Source organism: Camponotus vicinus, unplaced genomic scaffold (assembly GCF_025532165.1).
Source record: "Camponotus vicinus isolate PSW18456_S1 unplaced genomic scaffold, iyCamVici1.0 SCAF_2, whole genome shotgun sequence".
Classification (NCBI taxonomy): Eukaryota; Metazoa; Arthropoda; class Insecta; order Hymenoptera; family Formicidae; genus Camponotus; species Camponotus vicinus.
Window position 1 is genome coordinate 23,580,506 of NW_028141956.1, and position 17,768 is coordinate 23,598,273.

General features: G+C 30.3%; 2 protein-coding genes and 1 long non-coding RNA gene across 4 annotated transcripts in view; 1 reads left to right on the forward strand and 2 right to left on the reverse strand.

The window, feature by feature from the left end:
• Window positions 1-17,768, forward strand: part of LOC145967363 (uncharacterized) — a 39,133-nt gene that overhangs the window by 1,571 nt on the left and 19,794 nt on the right. The gene's annotated exons all lie outside the window — the stretch shown is intronic.
• Window positions 633-3,302, reverse strand: LOC145966793 (glutaminyl-peptide cyclotransferase). The gene is made up of 6 exons (XM_083091157.1): window positions 2,848-3,302; window positions 2,528-2,671; window positions 1,908-2,171; window positions 1,671-1,832; window positions 1,359-1,584; window positions 633-1,285 (listed from the first exon to the last, which is right to left on the reverse strand). The coding sequence occupies exons 1-6, from the start codon at window positions 2,944-2,946 to the stop codon at window positions 1,131-1,133; spliced, it is 1,050 nt and encodes a 349-aa protein (XP_082947283.1). The 5' UTR covers window positions 2,947-3,302; the 3' UTR covers window positions 633-1,130.
• LOC145967361 (uncharacterized) overlaps window positions 6,082-17,768 on the reverse strand; it is a 30,373-nt gene continuing 18,686 nt past the window's right edge. Inside the window, exons 3-7 of one of the 2 annotated variants that reach the window (XM_083092192.1) lie at window positions 13,441-13,551; window positions 12,649-12,786; window positions 12,431-12,528; window positions 11,721-11,886; window positions 6,082-7,721 (exon numbers count right to left, since the gene is read on the reverse strand). In XM_083092192.1, coding sequence (XP_082948318.1) covers window positions 7,618-7,721; window positions 11,721-11,886; window positions 12,431-12,528; window positions 12,649-12,786; window positions 13,441-13,551 — 617 coding nt within the window. In that variant the 3' untranslated portion in view covers window positions 6,082-7,617. Of the gene's footprint in view, window positions 7,722-11,422; window positions 11,589-11,720; window positions 11,887-12,430; window positions 12,529-12,648; window positions 12,787-13,440; window positions 13,552-17,768 lie in introns of both variants that reach the window. The other variant, XM_083092191.1, reaches the window with a different exon arrangement.

A 17,768-nucleotide genomic window follows, 5' to 3' on the forward strand; every position in this document is an offset into this window, starting at 1 on the left:
TACGATTTTTATCGTATTTTTATGACATATTTGTATAAATAATTTGTATAAATATGGAAAATGAATATCAATATCATTGCTATATACTTGCTATAATTATATATATAATAAAATTACTATTAATATTAATAATTATAATAATTATACATATTAAATAAATTAACTATAAAATAACAAAAAAATTAATTATCAAATAATTATAAATTAATAATAAATAATAATTATTAATTTATAGTTATAATTAATAATTGCACATATTAAATATATAATTGTGCGTGCACACGCACAAGATTCAAGGTTAAAATATAAAATCTGCTGTCCTAGTAACATCGTTAAATTTTGCATATAAAAATATATATAACACATTTATATTAATCGAAATGCCAATCATTGTGTATGCGTATCGATATGGATATATATAACATATGCGTGTTCATTCCAAGCGCGTAACAGGATGTCACGCAGTCGAGTTTCCGCAATTTCCGACATGACGTTTATGATTTCCAAATTCTTTCAATATTTTCCTTGTAAAAGAATACATGCAATTAAATTTTATTATATTCAAGCATACAAGCATATCATAATATATAGAGAAAGGTGAATGAAATAAATTTTTTACAAATTGTGAGAAATTTAGATAATTCAAAAATACAAAACATATATTTTGAAGAATATTTGAAACTTTTTATGTACAAAATTACGTATAATTTCAAATCTGTTAATTATTTATACAAATATGGAATTTATATAATACTATACAATCGCATTCACATAATAAATTACATATGGTACAATTATACAAGAATATTACCAGAGGAATGATACAAAATTTTCATCAAGAAAAATGCATAGCAAAACAGATATTCCAAACAATAAATCTTTAAAAAAAACATAGATAGCTGCATGTGAAATATTAATTTTTCCAATACAAAATTTATTATTTGGAATTAAAATTTTCTTTTTTTTTTTAGAGTAGATATGTCATGTTTTGCAGACTTAACACTATGCATTTCTTTTGATATTGTCGATATAACAATATCAATTATTATACAATAGAGGAATATCTAAAATACATAGCATAAGTTTTCTCTCAAATTTCTCTAAGAAACATACAACATTTTTTGATTCCGTTAGAGAATCGACAAATGTAAGTAAGAAGCCACAAACAATCTCAATATCTTATTAAGATTTTCTGTAGTTTTCAAATCGATATTGTGTCGATTATCACTCGTTTTATGCCAAAAGGTCGGAAACGGGACTGGTATTAAATGTAGAATGGGTACATCTAGGAAAAAAAATAGTTTAGGTTGGATACACATAAAATGATTTTCATACATTAGAAATAATTCACTACTCACCTTTTCTTAAGAAAGGGATATGATCGTCTTCAATATGTGGTTGAAAGGAGTATGGTTGAAAATAGCTCTGTTTTGGTTTACCATATGTATAAGATTCGAATTTTCTCATATTAGCTAATTTCTTTTCGGTATTGACTAAAAGAGAATACCACTTCTCGGTATTTTCAAAATAATTGTAAAAAGTTGGATCCGGTGCTCCTAATAAATCAAGGAGGACTAACATATCCTGCAACAAAAATATCATATAATTAATGTAACATTATTAATATTACATATGCAATACATTTTTAATAATTGCATATAAATTAATACCATCTTATCCAATTCGGAGAAATAATTCTCACTGTCATAAACAGTTTTATTATTATGCCATTTCTGAGCTAAATGTTTGGCACCATAAATAGAATCATTTGGACCCCATTCCTCGAATGCTTCTTCTCCATCGAAGAAAATGAGCATTAAACTAATATCTTGCTGTGAAATATAGACATAATATAAATACAGAATTTATAAAGATTATACAATTTTATAACTTTTTGTGTTATTTACTTGTTTATTGAAATAACTGTTCATAACAGTGGCTAAATTAATCAATTGAGCACATGGTACGGCACTGTCTGTGGCGCCAACGAAATCTCTCTCTCTCGTATACTTTGAGTCGAAATGACAAGCTAGTGCTAAATATCTTTTTGCATTAGGATTTAATTTCGCTATTATGTTTTCAAACTCCAGTTTGCCAAATATAGGTGTATCGGCTTTGAATACATCTGACTCTACTGTCCAACCTAGATCTCTCATTGATCTCTTGATATACTGAAAAAAAAATATAGCTTTACTCTTCTTGCAAATTAGATGTTACGACAATGACATCAGAACATTAAATATATACATTATAAATCAAAGTTTGACTTTTTAATATAATAATAAAAAAATATTTGTCAACTTTTCCTGGATTTTTAGTGTAATTTTTATAAATATTAATTTAAAAAATTGCACAGATAGATTATCAACAAGTGTCAATACTAGGCTTTTCAATTTATTTCTACTTTATTTAATTTTCGTATACATATTTATACACAATTGGAAATTTTTGATATAATTATCTAACTAAATTTTCGAAAGGAGATGAACAGAATTCAAAATTTGGAAATTCTCTGCTTCTTTCTTACCTGTCGCACTCTCATGTGTTCAGGAGTCCCCACAATCCTTACTATGCATATGTTATCCAAGATCTCGTTCATGTGAGTAACATTGCTGAGATTAGACAACGTGGCAATCTGGTTGTCCACCAGCTGGCCGGGCTTATGATAATACTGAAAATCACATAACAATAATGACAGCTATCAAAAGTGACGTAAGACCGGCGATAAAGCAGATAATGGCTGGAGAAAGTAAGAGAGAGGAGGGGGTAAAAATAACGAAGACGCTATCCTCCTCCGCGATTATGTGCAACGAGAGGCATTTAAATGCATATATATGCGTTGCATACCTTCTCTCTCGTGAAAGGTATCTCCCTCGGATTACTTTGCTCGGCCGCGCATGATGACGCGATGACAGCCAGCAAGAGGCACGCCGCGACCCCGAACATGTCCTCGTTCTGTGACAGTTACGCGTCGACTGAGCGCAACCACTAAATCAGATCAGATGATATAAGCGTACGAGAGGTCTGTTCTTTGTGATTGAACTTTTTAGATTTTTCATCCTTCTTCTCTTTCTTCCTGGAAGCTCTGTCATGTATCCATCTCATCTCTGAGTGCAGAAGGTGTAATAATAGTGCAGCTACGAACAATAAACTTTATGTATGTGTCTGTTCTTCGAGAATGCGCAGTGGATAGTTATCAGGGATTGGTCTCAAGCGTTGATAATGAAAAGCAGCATGGCTGCTAACGCACGTTGCGTTTGAAGCGTAGACATATGGTTCGAAATAGATTAGTATATTATTAGTATATTATTATATAAAAATTTTGTTGATTTTTAATCCTATAGAAATTGTGGAAAAACAAAATCGCATTGCAATAAAGAAAAATTTTTGACGAATTCATATTTTTTATTCCATTTTAAGTATAAACATTTTCTATTTTAATAACAATTGATATAATTTTAATAATAATTTTAATAATAATTAACAATTTTAATAATAATCTTTGTGGAAACATTTAACGATGAAGGTAAAATTTATTTTAAAAAATAATAATTTTAATAATAATTAACAATTTTAATAATAATCTTTGTGGAAAAATTTAACGATTAAAGTAAAATTTATTTTAAAAAATAATAATTTTAATAATCTTGTAGTACACGATACATTTTGAAATATGGATATATACATAATTCTACATTACATTTTTTACATTGATAATGCGTTTTCTTTCTCTTTTTATTTTTTGAACACATGACACATTTACGCCTTGCATTTTTTCGTGTCGTCGTTTTGTTTATATATTTTGATGGAAAATGTCTGTCAATTAAACGAGAGGGAATATTTTCATTACTTCTACCTTTTGTGTAAAATCTTTTGCTTCGGCCGTGTTGGTTTAAAATTTTTTGTATTAATTTTAGAAAGAAGATTTTAGAAAGAAGCAAATGATAGATTTCTTTCAGATAGATTTTTATAAAAAAGGTATTATAAGTAGCCAAATTTATTAAATGGAAAAAATATTTTTTATATCACTTTTTAAGCATTTTCTAATACAATTTACAGAATTTAAAACCATATCAATTTTGTCGACAGCGCCCATCATATTATTATATTATAATCTATTATACATTGTGGCTTCATTATTTTATTCTTTGTTTGGTAATGTACCTTGTTTGTTTCCACAATATTAGCAAAATGACAGGTAGAAATCATCCAGCCTTCTCTCTTGTCCATCCATTTTAAAGCTAATAAGTTTTCTGTCGATCGAAATGTATTCTCCTTTTTTAAATTTTTTTTTTAATCTGGTATTCCTAATCTATTTTTTTTTTGACTGTTCCATATGTATTTGTTAAATTTTTGTCATAAATAAAGCGGGACTATTGTACCAATTGTCCATCAAGACAGTGTGACTTTTCCCAAGATATGGTTGAAGAAGTGTCATAACTATTTGTCCAGATTTCCCGATTAATTTTTTCGATACATCTTCATTTATCTCCACATATTTTCCAGAGTACAATTAAATTTTGAATATGTCCCGTTTTGCAGTCGCAGAGCACAAATGATTTAACTCCAAATCTGTCCCTTTTCAAAGGTATATATTGTTTAAATGAGTGTAAATTGTTTAAATAATAAAAGATTTTCGTCTATACATAAATTTTCATATGGATAAAATGCTGTCTTACAAGATGTTTTTAATTCATCAAGTACAGTGCGAATTTTTATAAATGGATTGTTATGTATAATTCTATAATATTATCATGGAAATGTAACATTTTTAGTATCAATAAATAACGATCTCTTGATATAATCTCTCCAAACGATTCTATTTTTACAATATTATCTCTTCTTGAGTATTCGAATATCAAAAATTTGCGTACACGACATTAGCATTGTGACGGCTAAAAGACAATATATTTTTGAAACTGTAATTTCACTTCAATTATTTATACGGGAATGAACATTGGCCTTTTTTGCTGTATAATTATAATAGTTATTCGTTTCTTTAACAATAATTTCAACTATTTTATTGAAAAAGAAAATTTTAAAAATATTTAAAATGGAAGAATGTTCATTTATGTTTGCTTTTATTCCACTGGCACTATTATTAAATTGAATAATAGGATTTAAATTTTCCTTTTTCCTCCAAAATAGTTTTTTTGGATTTAAATTACTTAAGTCAGCTGTATTATTTTCTGATTCTGATAAAGTCAAAATACGGTGTCTTTTATTGTTAGGCATTCGCATATAATTGCTAAAATTTGCAAAATTCCTTTCTATCGAATGTAATTATTAATTATTTATTTAAATGTCATATTTTTAAATAACAATTTTTAAATTTTACATATGTATACATATTATAATTCGATTCTTATAGTATATATGATTTCTTATAAATGTTTGCTAATTAACTTTCATATTTTCTTTCATAGATGCAATTTTTAATTAAATTTTTATCATGTACGCACTTAATTTTATTTTAATTTTATATCAGCATTTTTTTTAAATTAATTTTTAATTAGTTTGTTGCTATTACAGCGCAAATCAATAATTTGTTTTTCCTTCTCTTTTATAAGTATATACTTATAAGAAAAAAAAGAAAATATAATATTATAATTACATGTATATTTAATAAAAATACTTGAATATCATAAGAGAATTAAAAGTTTGTTGGAGATTAGAAATAACAGAAGATATCACAATCATATATTTTATACATATTTTCTTCTTTATTCTATTTCATATTTTTAATATCTAAATTTTATAAATTTTCGTTGTTTTTATTCTATCTATTCTAACTTTTTGCTTTCTTAATCTCTTTATACTTACATTCATTCTTAAATTTTACCTAATTTCATCACGTGATTATAATGCAATTAACAGTGCATTTTTAATTTCAATTTAATACATTTTTTAATATTTTTGTAACAATTTGTAATAATTTGCGATATATATAATTTATTCTCTTAAGAAATATTGCTTTATCCTCGCTTGTAGAAAAAAACTGATAAGACTAAAAAATAAATTGGAAAAACTAATTTAGATTAAGTGACTTATTTATGGAAGACACAGGACAGAAAGAGAAAATAATTTCGATATAGTTTATTTACTTTAAAAATATTATATATATGTATATAAAATAATTGAAGAAAAAGAAAGAGAGAGTATATTTTTTTCTTACTTCATAAACATCTTACATATTCTATTGATGTAATGAATCTTACAAATTGACGTTATCAAAAGAAATACATACTAAACAAATTTCGAATTCGTTAACGATCCTAGCAGCACCATATATTATATAAATGTTTACGATATGTTACGATACGACGCGTTCGAGAAAGTGACTTTAACCTGTTCGAGACGATTTTCTAATTTATTAAGTATGGGTTTCAACAACGTTCTAGAAAGATTTTCAATGGAATGCTGTCAATATAAGATGATTTAGGGAAAACTGAAAATTTTCTTCCAAATCATGCTTTATATTATTGTTCATTTTAATATTCCATCGAAATCTCTCGTTCTATTAAATTCAAAGGAGTTAAATTCGCGACCGGGACGAATATTTTCGCAAAATCACACAATTCAATCTCTCTCTTCTTGCGTTCGTCGAGGCGACATATTTATTTAATATTTGGCACTACCAAGAAAGAAGTGAGAGCGCAAGCTCGACGACTCCTCTCTTCGAGAGAGATTTGAGCTTCGATCGCGTTAAATAAATAAAGATAAACGCGGCGTCAAAGCGAGCCAAGCTTCGCAGATCTGAATTCGATCGACGTGATCGATCAATTCAATTACAAAACTCGCGACTGTTTTTATCAAGTTTCCTCGAGGCGATTAACGTCCGTTAAATCCGTGACGAGCGCTCGAATGAGCTTTCTTTTGGATCCTCTCTTCTCTTGGAAATGTGATGAAATGAATGAATCATCGATCTAACGTTCGTTAATGAGAATTCGAGAAAGCTCGGTGAAATCAATTATCGGATTCCGATCAGATGGAAACGCAATTTCTCGAGAACGCGAATCCATGTCCTTGCGATTAGCACACGACAAAGGATACGCGAAGGATGATGGATGCGCTTACTTATCGAACTGGAAAAAAAGTACAAAATGGTCTCTCACTTTTGCTAGATATAAGTACGCGGATTTTGAGCAAGTCGTACTTTCCAAACAACGCGAATGTCTAAAAGACGCGAGAACGTCGAAAAAATTCCCGAATTTTTCAGGCTCTCTTTAGAAACTTTCTCTCAGGCGTTTTTTAGTCTTTCGTTCTTGTTCGGGTTCTTGCTCTCGGTCGGATGGAACCAAACGATCGGACTATCGCGGGAAGAAAAGAGCTCGCTTTTGAGAATATCGTGGTAGCAACCATATTTCGGAGCAACATTTGCGTAGCCACGAATTTTTAATTAGGGGTAAATTACTCCTAAGATCGAAGACCCTTCGATCCTTTTGCACCTTCTACGGCGCGATCACGGATCGATCTCGACGAGAGTCTCTCAAATTTCATACTGAATATTTTTTATCCTTGTCCTATCAAGTGAACACGATAGTAAATTTTTTCGATGCTGGCGACGAGCGCGCCCGGATTACTTTTTTTCCTTCGATGCCGACCGGCCTAATTCCTTCAATAATTGTAGGGCCCATATTGGGAACCGTGATAATACGGTCCCGGATATGCCGCCGGCGCCGGATATCCGGCGTATGCGTACTGCTGCTTCTGCGGGTACACTGGAAAAAAATGAGAAAAGAAATTAGATTTTATTTGACACTTTTCGAAGAATAATGTTAAATTAGATTATCGAATAAACGAGGCAAAATAATTTACTAAAACTATTTTAATTTCGATTTATAACTCTTGCATTTTAATTTTTTTTTTTATCTATTTTATGTCACATATTTTATTTTAATTTATTTAAATTTTTATTTTTAATATATATATTTTTGAAAAATTAGTTTAATTTACCGAAGAGAGAACACGTTTTTATTGTTTAGATAAATTTAGATGTTTACTGATTTTTAAAGAAAGACACATATTTGTTAAACGAGACACGTTTGCCATTCGTAAATCGAATTCCGACATCGATCGGTCAGCGTACGAGATTGAATGCACAAATACGGAAATTTTTTTCTGGCAAGAGGTCGATGGATGTACAGAAAATTAGGCAAGTGTGTCGCTTTCGAGCGACTCGAGATTACTTTGATTTTAGATTATATTATCGATTTTCTATTTTTTTTCTTAAACAAAAGAGAACAATTATTGTCCAGAAATGTTTAGGATTTAACTTTCTAAAACTTTAAGATTTAATATTAAAAACAATGAAAGTTAAAAAAAGAGAAAAGTTTACAATTGGGTATTTTTCTGCGTACACTTATTTCTTTTAAGAAAAACTTGCAATCTTGAGATGTGATTAAATAATGTAACTAATATATTCTACAATTATTATGTCATATTGTATATCTAAATTTATGAAACAAATTTGTTTTCTTTTGCAATTGATAAGAATAGATTGTTTTTTTCGCTTTTAATAATAGAAAATAGACTTATATTTTATATTTTATATTTTATATTTTACATTTTATATTTTATATTTTATATTTTATATTTTATATTTTAAAGTTTTTTTCGTGACATATCATTCTTTCTCTCTTTCAATGAAAAAAAAACGTAGCCAGATGAAAATACAAGAAGAAACAAGGTTCATAGAAAATGTTTAATGTTTTAGAATAAATTTGAAAAACGATGCTGAATGTATCTCACAAGTCGATCGATCATCCGAAGGAGAACTAGAAAGTTTTCTTCAGGCTTAGAGCGTGACAAAAATACTTTAATCCGTAGCAGAAACAGAGCGTGAGGCGGACAAGTAAAAGTTTCGCGAGAATGAATATTGGCTATTGCCACACATCATCATCAGTGCACTTCGATAATTGATTTGCCTTATCTCGATTAGAATCTTAATTGCGTTATTATGTTATCGATAATTATTTGAAAATACTTATGAAAAAAATTTTAAATTATTAATTAAAATTAAAAATTATTAAAATTATTAAATTTATTAAAATTATTAAAATTTAAAATTATTAATAAAAATGGCGAGATATATCTTGTGATCTGACAAAATTATAGAAAATACTAAATTAAATGCTTTGAAGTTTAACTTGTTATTTGGCATGTTATACATGTCATTTGATCTTATTGTTAATTGATGGTTAATTATATGTGTCGCTTTTTGCTCTTTTAATCCAAACGCTGGACATTTAATCTCGACTAAAATGTTTGATAATATTGAGATACCGAGAGAATTTCATTAATTAAAAAATCATTTAATTAAATAATTGACTAGCTAATAATTTTCCACGTGGCTTCACTCTGGTTTAGCTTGTTAGAAAATTACGCAAAGACCGATTCTAAAATCTCGGCATGCAATTTCGAATTAATATTCATCGAACTAGTTTTACTCGTATCCTCGTTTTTTATATTTACAAGTTCGTAATTAATATTCAAAATATTATCGATTCTATCATCGACAAGGTTAATTTTACGTTATTCGAACAGTAGGGACCAATCTTCTTATATACAAGGCGTTATTGGGATCGACAAAATATTCGGTTTGTTATAGTTAAATAAGCGATCAGATTGTTTTCGTCTTGCACTATGTATATCATCATTCAATTAGTTCAATTAGATTGTTGTCTATGTATCTTGGATAAAAGTTATAAAATTATTTATTCGCAATTGGAATAAATTAAAATCCTTAAAAATAATAATTATTACAGATATATTTCTATAAAAATATTCATATAAATAATCTAATGCGTAAATTACGCTTATAATTATTATGCGTTAATACGGAGCACTTGAAGTAAATTATATTCATAATACGTTATTAAATATTTATAAAAAAAATTGAATTTAAAAATGAGTTTAATAATTTGTCGCTTCCGTATTGACGCTCTTCCTTCGAATAAATCTAGTATTAGTATGATGACAAGATGATCGTTATCCTTGTATCAAGGAACGTGTTCCTTGTAATCAAGCCTGATGATTGTAAATTAAAGTTAGTAAAACATTAAATGTGCACGCGGAATCCGACTTATTGGGATTTTATTCGACGAAGAGTGATTTTTATTGTAATTTTAAACAACAACCACAGAAATCTAACAAACATTTTCCATGTTTCATTGATCATTTATCACGATATCGCATGAATATCCATCGCTACGACTTGAAAAAAGTCAATAGATTATTAAATTAGATTGTTGAATTATCTTGCAGTATTAATATTTACAGATAATAGATTATAATTTATTTATACATAATGTATCATATTATGTATCATATTAATCTAAGTAATCAATAATCGATAACACATTTAACAAATCTTTTTTGAGAATATCAAGAAATACTCCAATATTTCCTTTAACATCCATTCTATCCAAAATCAATGAAACTGGTCAATTGACCGGTTTTTGTAAATCAGTAACTGATAAAACTGTTTCAGTGTACGGATTATTTTTCTTAAGAGATTATGTCTAGTCAACAAACCGAAAAAAGTATGATGCTTAAGAATTTTTTTTGAAGTGTAATAATTTTTTTTTACAAATAAATTTTTATTCAAAAGTACAAATATTAAGGATGTTATTAAAAAATGTAAAAGTTATAACTATTCTCCCGGATATTGTTTTTTAAAAAGCGCTGCGCGGTGAGCAGTACTATTCGAAGCTGATTCATCTGATATCAAAAATTCGATAAACTGTAGTTAATGTATGAAGTCGTCTAGTAGATGAACGAAGGATTAATCAAAAAATTGTTTTGGGACAAAATGGCAGCCATTTGACACTAAATATTCTTTTTCGACTTAAAAATTGCTCATTTTTTATTAAGTAAAAAAAAAGTATTCATTAAAAAACAAAATCCTTCGTTCATCTACTAGGTTTTTAAATGTAGAAGAAGCCTGTGAAATTTCAAGCAAATCGGTGTAACGGTTTTCGAAATATCTTGCTCACCGACTTTGAAAAAGTGATTTCGAGAAAAACGCGTTTAAAATTTATGTCAAGTTTACGTTTAAATAAAATGCAGATTTTTTAATTTACACAGAATCATCTATTCCGGGCCCATATAATTTTAGTTTATTTAAGTCTTCATATATTGGCTTGATAGCCCTCAAAATATCAGAGCTGAAGCTTTATAGTCGTGTTTAAACGAAGTTATACATTCTGGCGCTTCATGAAACATACACTTATAACTCCATCAATTTGCATCCTATTAATTTGAAACTTTTAGGAAATATTTTCAATATGATATACTTCAAGGAAATGTAAAAACATAAAAATCGATTTTTTTCTACTTTTATGACTAGACACAATCCATTAAGGGTAGTCGGATGCCGCATGCTAATGATGGGCGAAAGCAAAAGGTGTTAAATATGTACCAGGCATGAGGTACTGCATGTTCATCGCCTCCTCGCGCATTCTCTCGCCCCTCAAGCAAATCGCCGCGGCGCTAAACAAGATCGCGCTGACCAACGACCAACCGACGCCGACCCAAGCGACCACGTACGACCAGTCGTACGAGATTAGCGAGTTGTCTTTCAGGACCTAGGGACAGTTTTTCCCCCGCGTGCCGTGCCATGTCGTGCCGTGACGTGCCGTGTCGCGCCGGGCGTATATAACAAAGAAAAAAAAGATACGGGACGAGTTAGCTCGGCCGTTTCATGGTTGTCGTGTCACCTGGCATAATGTATTGAATGTTCTGGGCCTGCTCGCGGGCACGCTCCCTTCTCAGGCAGGATGCCGCGATCAGGAATAGCGTCATCGTGCCCAGGCACGTGGCCACCCCCAGCCAGGCGAGGTAAAACGACCAGTCGTACCATTGCGCCGTGTGATCTCTTAAAACCTGCGGGCAAAATTATCTATAGACACTGCGTATATAATTGCTCCTGCCATCGCCAGGATACGGTTCCTCGAGTTCGATGCGGACAATAGATTGGTCCGGTGTGCCTGGAAGAGTCTTTTCGTGGTGCGAAACAAGCGAAATGCTTCTTTATATATATCAGTTATTTTCAAAATTACTTATGCAACGTATCATTTGAGAATATTTAATTTTTGATAAGAAAATGCATTAAATTTTAATTTGCATTTAAATCTTTGCATCTCTTTCGCTTATCTCGCTTATTACTAGTAACATGCATGCCTTAAGATTGATCAATTGATTTTTTAACAATCGATGAATGTGAATAATTTAGATAATTTAGGAAAACAAAATAATCCGAGCAATTTAAATAATCTAACAGACCGATATTAATATATTATATTATTCCTTGCAATCTTCTGTTTTAATAATAAATCAACGATAAATCTTAATCTCACTTTGACAAATTTGTTGAGCATATATTTTATATATCGATAAAAAATTATTATATAAAATTGAGAACACTTACGTTGCTCCATTGTTGATAATATTCCTCCCCGACGATTTTCTCTTTTTCATAATACTCGACGCCATGCCACAAACCCATACCACCAGCACTCAGTAGGCCTACGTCATTTAAAAATATATATGTTCCGATTATATTTTTCTCTTTATGAATATAAAATTTTCGAAATTTTATTTCGGAAATTTTATATTCATAAAGAGAGATTCGGAAAATATACTGACAGGCGAATAACATCAGAATCGCCGTGGCCGTAATGTTCCCTGGTGATCTTCTCCAACACCCGACTACTCCTGTCCAGAATGCCGAAAATATCGCGAGAAAGCCGATCATGAATAGAGCTATCACAGATCTTCCCATATCTAGGACAATAAGACGATATTTAAGCGTTACGTATTTTTTGCTCATGCATCTAAAAAATATTTTTATGACAATCTGGAAAATATCTAAGTCTTTTAACTATATCATGCACGCATTCACTGCATATCAGCGATCGAACTTTCCATTTGCTCTACATCGGAGAGTGCAACGTGACTTAATTTTAAAGTACCTATAATATCATTTATATTTATAAGACGTATTGCAAGTAAGACTTAGCTTTTTTGATATTATTTGTTTGGCATGAAAAATATGAGACATTTATATAATCATTCCATTAAGTATGTTAAGAGAAAGTTTGTCACGCGCGTATTTATCTCTCTTTACTTTATAATAAATCTTTCAAAACTAATATATGCTTGACCAATTTATATATCTATTTCTTATTCTAAACAGAATTTAATATCGATAGAAGTATTTAATTATTTTTGAAGTATTAAGGTCAAATATATTGGAAGAAAAAATTAATCATGCGAAAAAATAAGAGCAATTAATGTTAATATTAATTAAGTTATTAGTCAATGTTAATTAAATTTAATATTAACTAATTATATTAACTAATTTAATTTTTAGAATTATGCTGATTTTTTATTGTTAAAAGAAAAAATAAAATTTTTTTCTATTTTTAATATACTTACGTAATCGTGCCATTGCATCATCAGAAAAACCTCTCGTTTGATTTTCTTCATCGGGAATAAAATAGTCAATATTCATGCAGTGCGTTTCTACAGGACTCAAATAAGTCTCGACTGCAAAATAAATACAAACGTGCGCGATATAAATAGGAACATAATTTCGCGTTACAAATAAGATGATTGAAAAAACAAAGTTCTATAAATAAATAGCAAAATCTATATAACTAATACTAATAAAGTATATAAATAAGTTTCTTTTTTTTTATTCTTTTTATAATGACAAGAAAATTATTGTACTGCGTTTAAGAAATTTATTGACATCTTTGCAACATTGATAATCATGTCTCTTTCTGTTTTATAAATTAATTATTAATATTTGAAATTATTTTAAAGTTTTTTATCTTAAAATCATCGTTTTCAAGTTTGCAAAAATTGTTTTATTTATAATTATGAAATATAAAAAAATATTTGAAAAGCTGTATATACGATATCTAATTAGTTAATTATAATAACCAACATTTTTATTCTACAGACCGCAAGATTCGCGAGTTAATATTTATCCAACGTATCATTACAACATCCAGAATTGAAATGGAGTGCATTCTAAGCGAAATAAGTGCAGAATCTCGGTGAACTGAGAAATAACATCACAACTGCAGATGGTCATTTATATCACTGCCAAGAACATCCATGTCATATTAAGAAAATTTAGTTGAGAGCAGAATAATTACCGCTAGATTACACAATAAACAAGTAAAGGAATTAGGTATCACAATTTAATTTCGTTCTATATTTTTTATGAAAAACTTTGAAGGAAAATAAAAACTAAAAACTATATAAGAAAAATAAAAGAATTGAAAAAAAATTTAAGAGAAATGGTAAATAAGTCTTTTAGATAAAAATAAAATTTTATACATATCGACGATTTTATGAATAAAAGAAGAATAGATTTTATTTCGAGTTTTTTAAATTAATTTTTTTTAGGAAAATGAAAGATATTATTTACAATTTTTCAGTCTTAAAAATTTTTATCATATAAGATAGTAGAAAATAGTGAAATTTCTGATAAAACACTCAGTCTGAGACATTAATAGAAAATTGTTATATCTTTTAATTTTATAATCTTCTGAAATGTAAATTCAACATGAGAGATTTCTCTTTGTAATTATATGAATTTACGATATCTCTTTGCTGCAACAATTTATTTCGCATCACTAAATGGATTTCGAAGACCAGTTTATTTTCTAATGATATCCTAAGGATGTCCTATTGCAATCTCCAATAGCTGAATAATAAATTAATCATCACACACGCATCTTTCATTTAGCCTGCGGTTATACGAGGACGTACGAGAAATCCTTGAAGGCACGCATTCATTAGACATCTTCTAGGATTGTATTGTATGTGTTTCGCTGCGTGAGGAATTATTATTGGGATTTATCTCGGTGACTCCAAGATCCCACAGCCCCAGCTCACGTCTCGAAAAGCATGCGACCCAGAATGCAGCTGGCGCAGTGTATGCGGTATGCTTTTACCTGTACATACCTGTACATACCCCGTACAGGTAAACTCGCATGCGAGCGCGCACTCGGTCTTTCGTCGATCTTGCAACGGTACTCTTTTAGCGAATCCTAATCCGCGAAATGCCACTTTCGAAAGACGTATCGCGCGCGCGCGCGGAGGGAAGAGTTGACGTAAAGTAGCCGTGCTTTCACGGTCTCCTCTCGGTGAATGGATATCTGATTGGCGAGCCGGGACAAGCAATATCTCGAGGAGTTTTTGCGACATTTAATTTCTCGCGGAGGATCTCGCGTTAACGATCCTCGGATGCGATCTCCCAGGTGAAATTAAATTTTCGAAATTAGACGTAAAGGCTCGAAATGAAAGGATGAGGTTTCAAATCACTTTCGATCAAATTCATTCTTTTTTTTTCTACACAATCTGTACTTCAGCTATAAGCTTGCTTATTTCATCTTTTCCCAGCAATTATAGTCTAGTTTCTATTTCATCCCTCGAGTATAATTGAATGAAAATCACTCGTTGGAGAAAAACCGGTTAATGAACAAGACAGAAGGATGTTGGATGTTTTCACAGCCAAGAGCGAGGTATTTTCGCAGCGAGAATGTATACCGTTTGAATTATTTGCGATTCAAGCGACGGACGACGGCCGTTTTCTCGACCCTCTTCGAATCTAGTTTCGTGCCTAAACGAGGCGTCGTGCCAAGATCGTTGACTCGCGCCTAACTGTACACGCGTTATATGCTCTTCGCTCTTCATTCCGGAAGAGGAGTCTTCAGCGTCGGTGGCGATGCCGAGCAATCGTCGCGGTGGACCCTCCTCGTACCTTTTTTTCGACGCGAGTGATACCAGGAGGCAGAGATAAAAGCCACCGGACCGGTCGTTAACTGGTTTCTTCAAATTTTTCGCGCGTTCACTCGTGACCCCGATTTTCGATGCTGGATTTTCGATGACGCGGTGTGTAAAAATGTGATAAAATTATTCGCGAAAATGCCACGTGATGAAATATCAGAACATCTGACGGATAGGTCGTCTTCAAGAATTGTTAGATTGACTTCAGAGTTAATTTGAATATATTTCAGAATCATTAAACATTAGTATGTTTTAAAATAACAGATTCTTTAATCACCTTAAAGTCGTTTTTCTATGATGAAAATAACGAAGTATTAATGATTTTCGAATTATATTATTTAGAAAAAAGTGGTTTTTTTTGTAAATTAAATTTTGGAAAATTAAGTGGAGATAACAAAATTATATTTTTTTTCAATAACTCACATGAAGTTTATTTTAATATAGAATTTATTTTTTTTGGAGCTTGGTTGGAAAGCATAAATATACGATGTGAAAAATTGCTATAAATGATGATCATTCTATCAATGTTTTCATTTAAAAAATATCGATCATTAAAATTTCAAGAATTTTATTATTAAAAAGCAATCAATAATTTTGAACCTATATAATCTAATTCTATATAATTGAGGGATAAATGTTGAATATATTTTTGATATGACTTATTGTCAGTTCGTTGAATGTTAATAATGTAGAATAAATAAGATTGTTAAATAATATTATAGAAATTAATGGAATTTGAATTTTTTTGGAGCTTGGTTGCAAAAACATAAATATATACGATGCGAAAAATTGCCATAAATCACCCTCTCAATGTTCATTAAGGAACCATTGATTCCATTACGAAGATTTTGTTATTAAAAATAATCGATAATTTTCGAAATATCTCATGTAATCAAAAGATAAATATGGAATATATATTTGATATAGCTTATTGTCAATTCATTGAATATTAATAATACAGAATAAATAAGATTATGTGAAATAATGTTATAAAAATTAGTGAATATAAGAATAAATTTCCTTATTATTATAAGATACTCGAATTTTTATTTCTAAAATGCGTTCACGAGATTTTATTACGAATTTCATTACGAGCATTTTTCGTCGTTTTGGAAAGTCATTTTATTATGTCGACTAGCGATAAGTTTTTATTATGTTGGCCAGCGATTAAATTTTTCTTTAGTGCGAAGATAAGCTTAATCACGTGCGTCTAATAAATCGAAGCCACCGGAAACGGGTCGCCGGAAGAAAACGGCACCGAAACCGATAAGGTGTTGTCGGTCGGCAAACGGTATTGCACGAGCGACGCATCGATCATTTCGATTGTTTTCCGGCCGAACGACACGAGAAACACAAAAGAAGAGAGTTTTCTCTCCGCTCCACCCGGACAATTTCCTCGCTTTGATATTGCGCGGATCGACCGACCGATAGAATCGATTCTCACCGATTCGGCCTCGATACGCTCGAACCTTTTCTCGTCGTCTCTTCTGGTCCCACGATCCCATCAAACAAGTACACATATCGGCACGAGTGCATTTTTGTTTACGCGAACCCGGTGAGAAGAAAGCATTGTCTCCGTACTTTCAACATCCATCACCCGATCGTTTATATTGCTTGAATTGGATCGTCTATTCTGAATACGATCGTTAAGTCTGGTATCTCGTCTATGACTAATTAATAAGGATCTACTAGTTTATCTTATCACGTGCGTCAAAATATTTATCTCAAAATAAATATCGATATGTGGAATAATGAGAGTAATTACTGGAGTTGTGCAAGATGTGTCTTTTCTCATTTAATTTTATAATTATTTATATTTTAGTTTTTTTTAAATCAATAATCTTGACAATTTTAATCTGATTTGTCTTGATAATTAATTAAAAATCTTGTCTCGAAATTCAAAGATCTAGATTTTTAATTAGTTATCAAGACAAAGATTAAGATTGTCAAAATTATTGGTT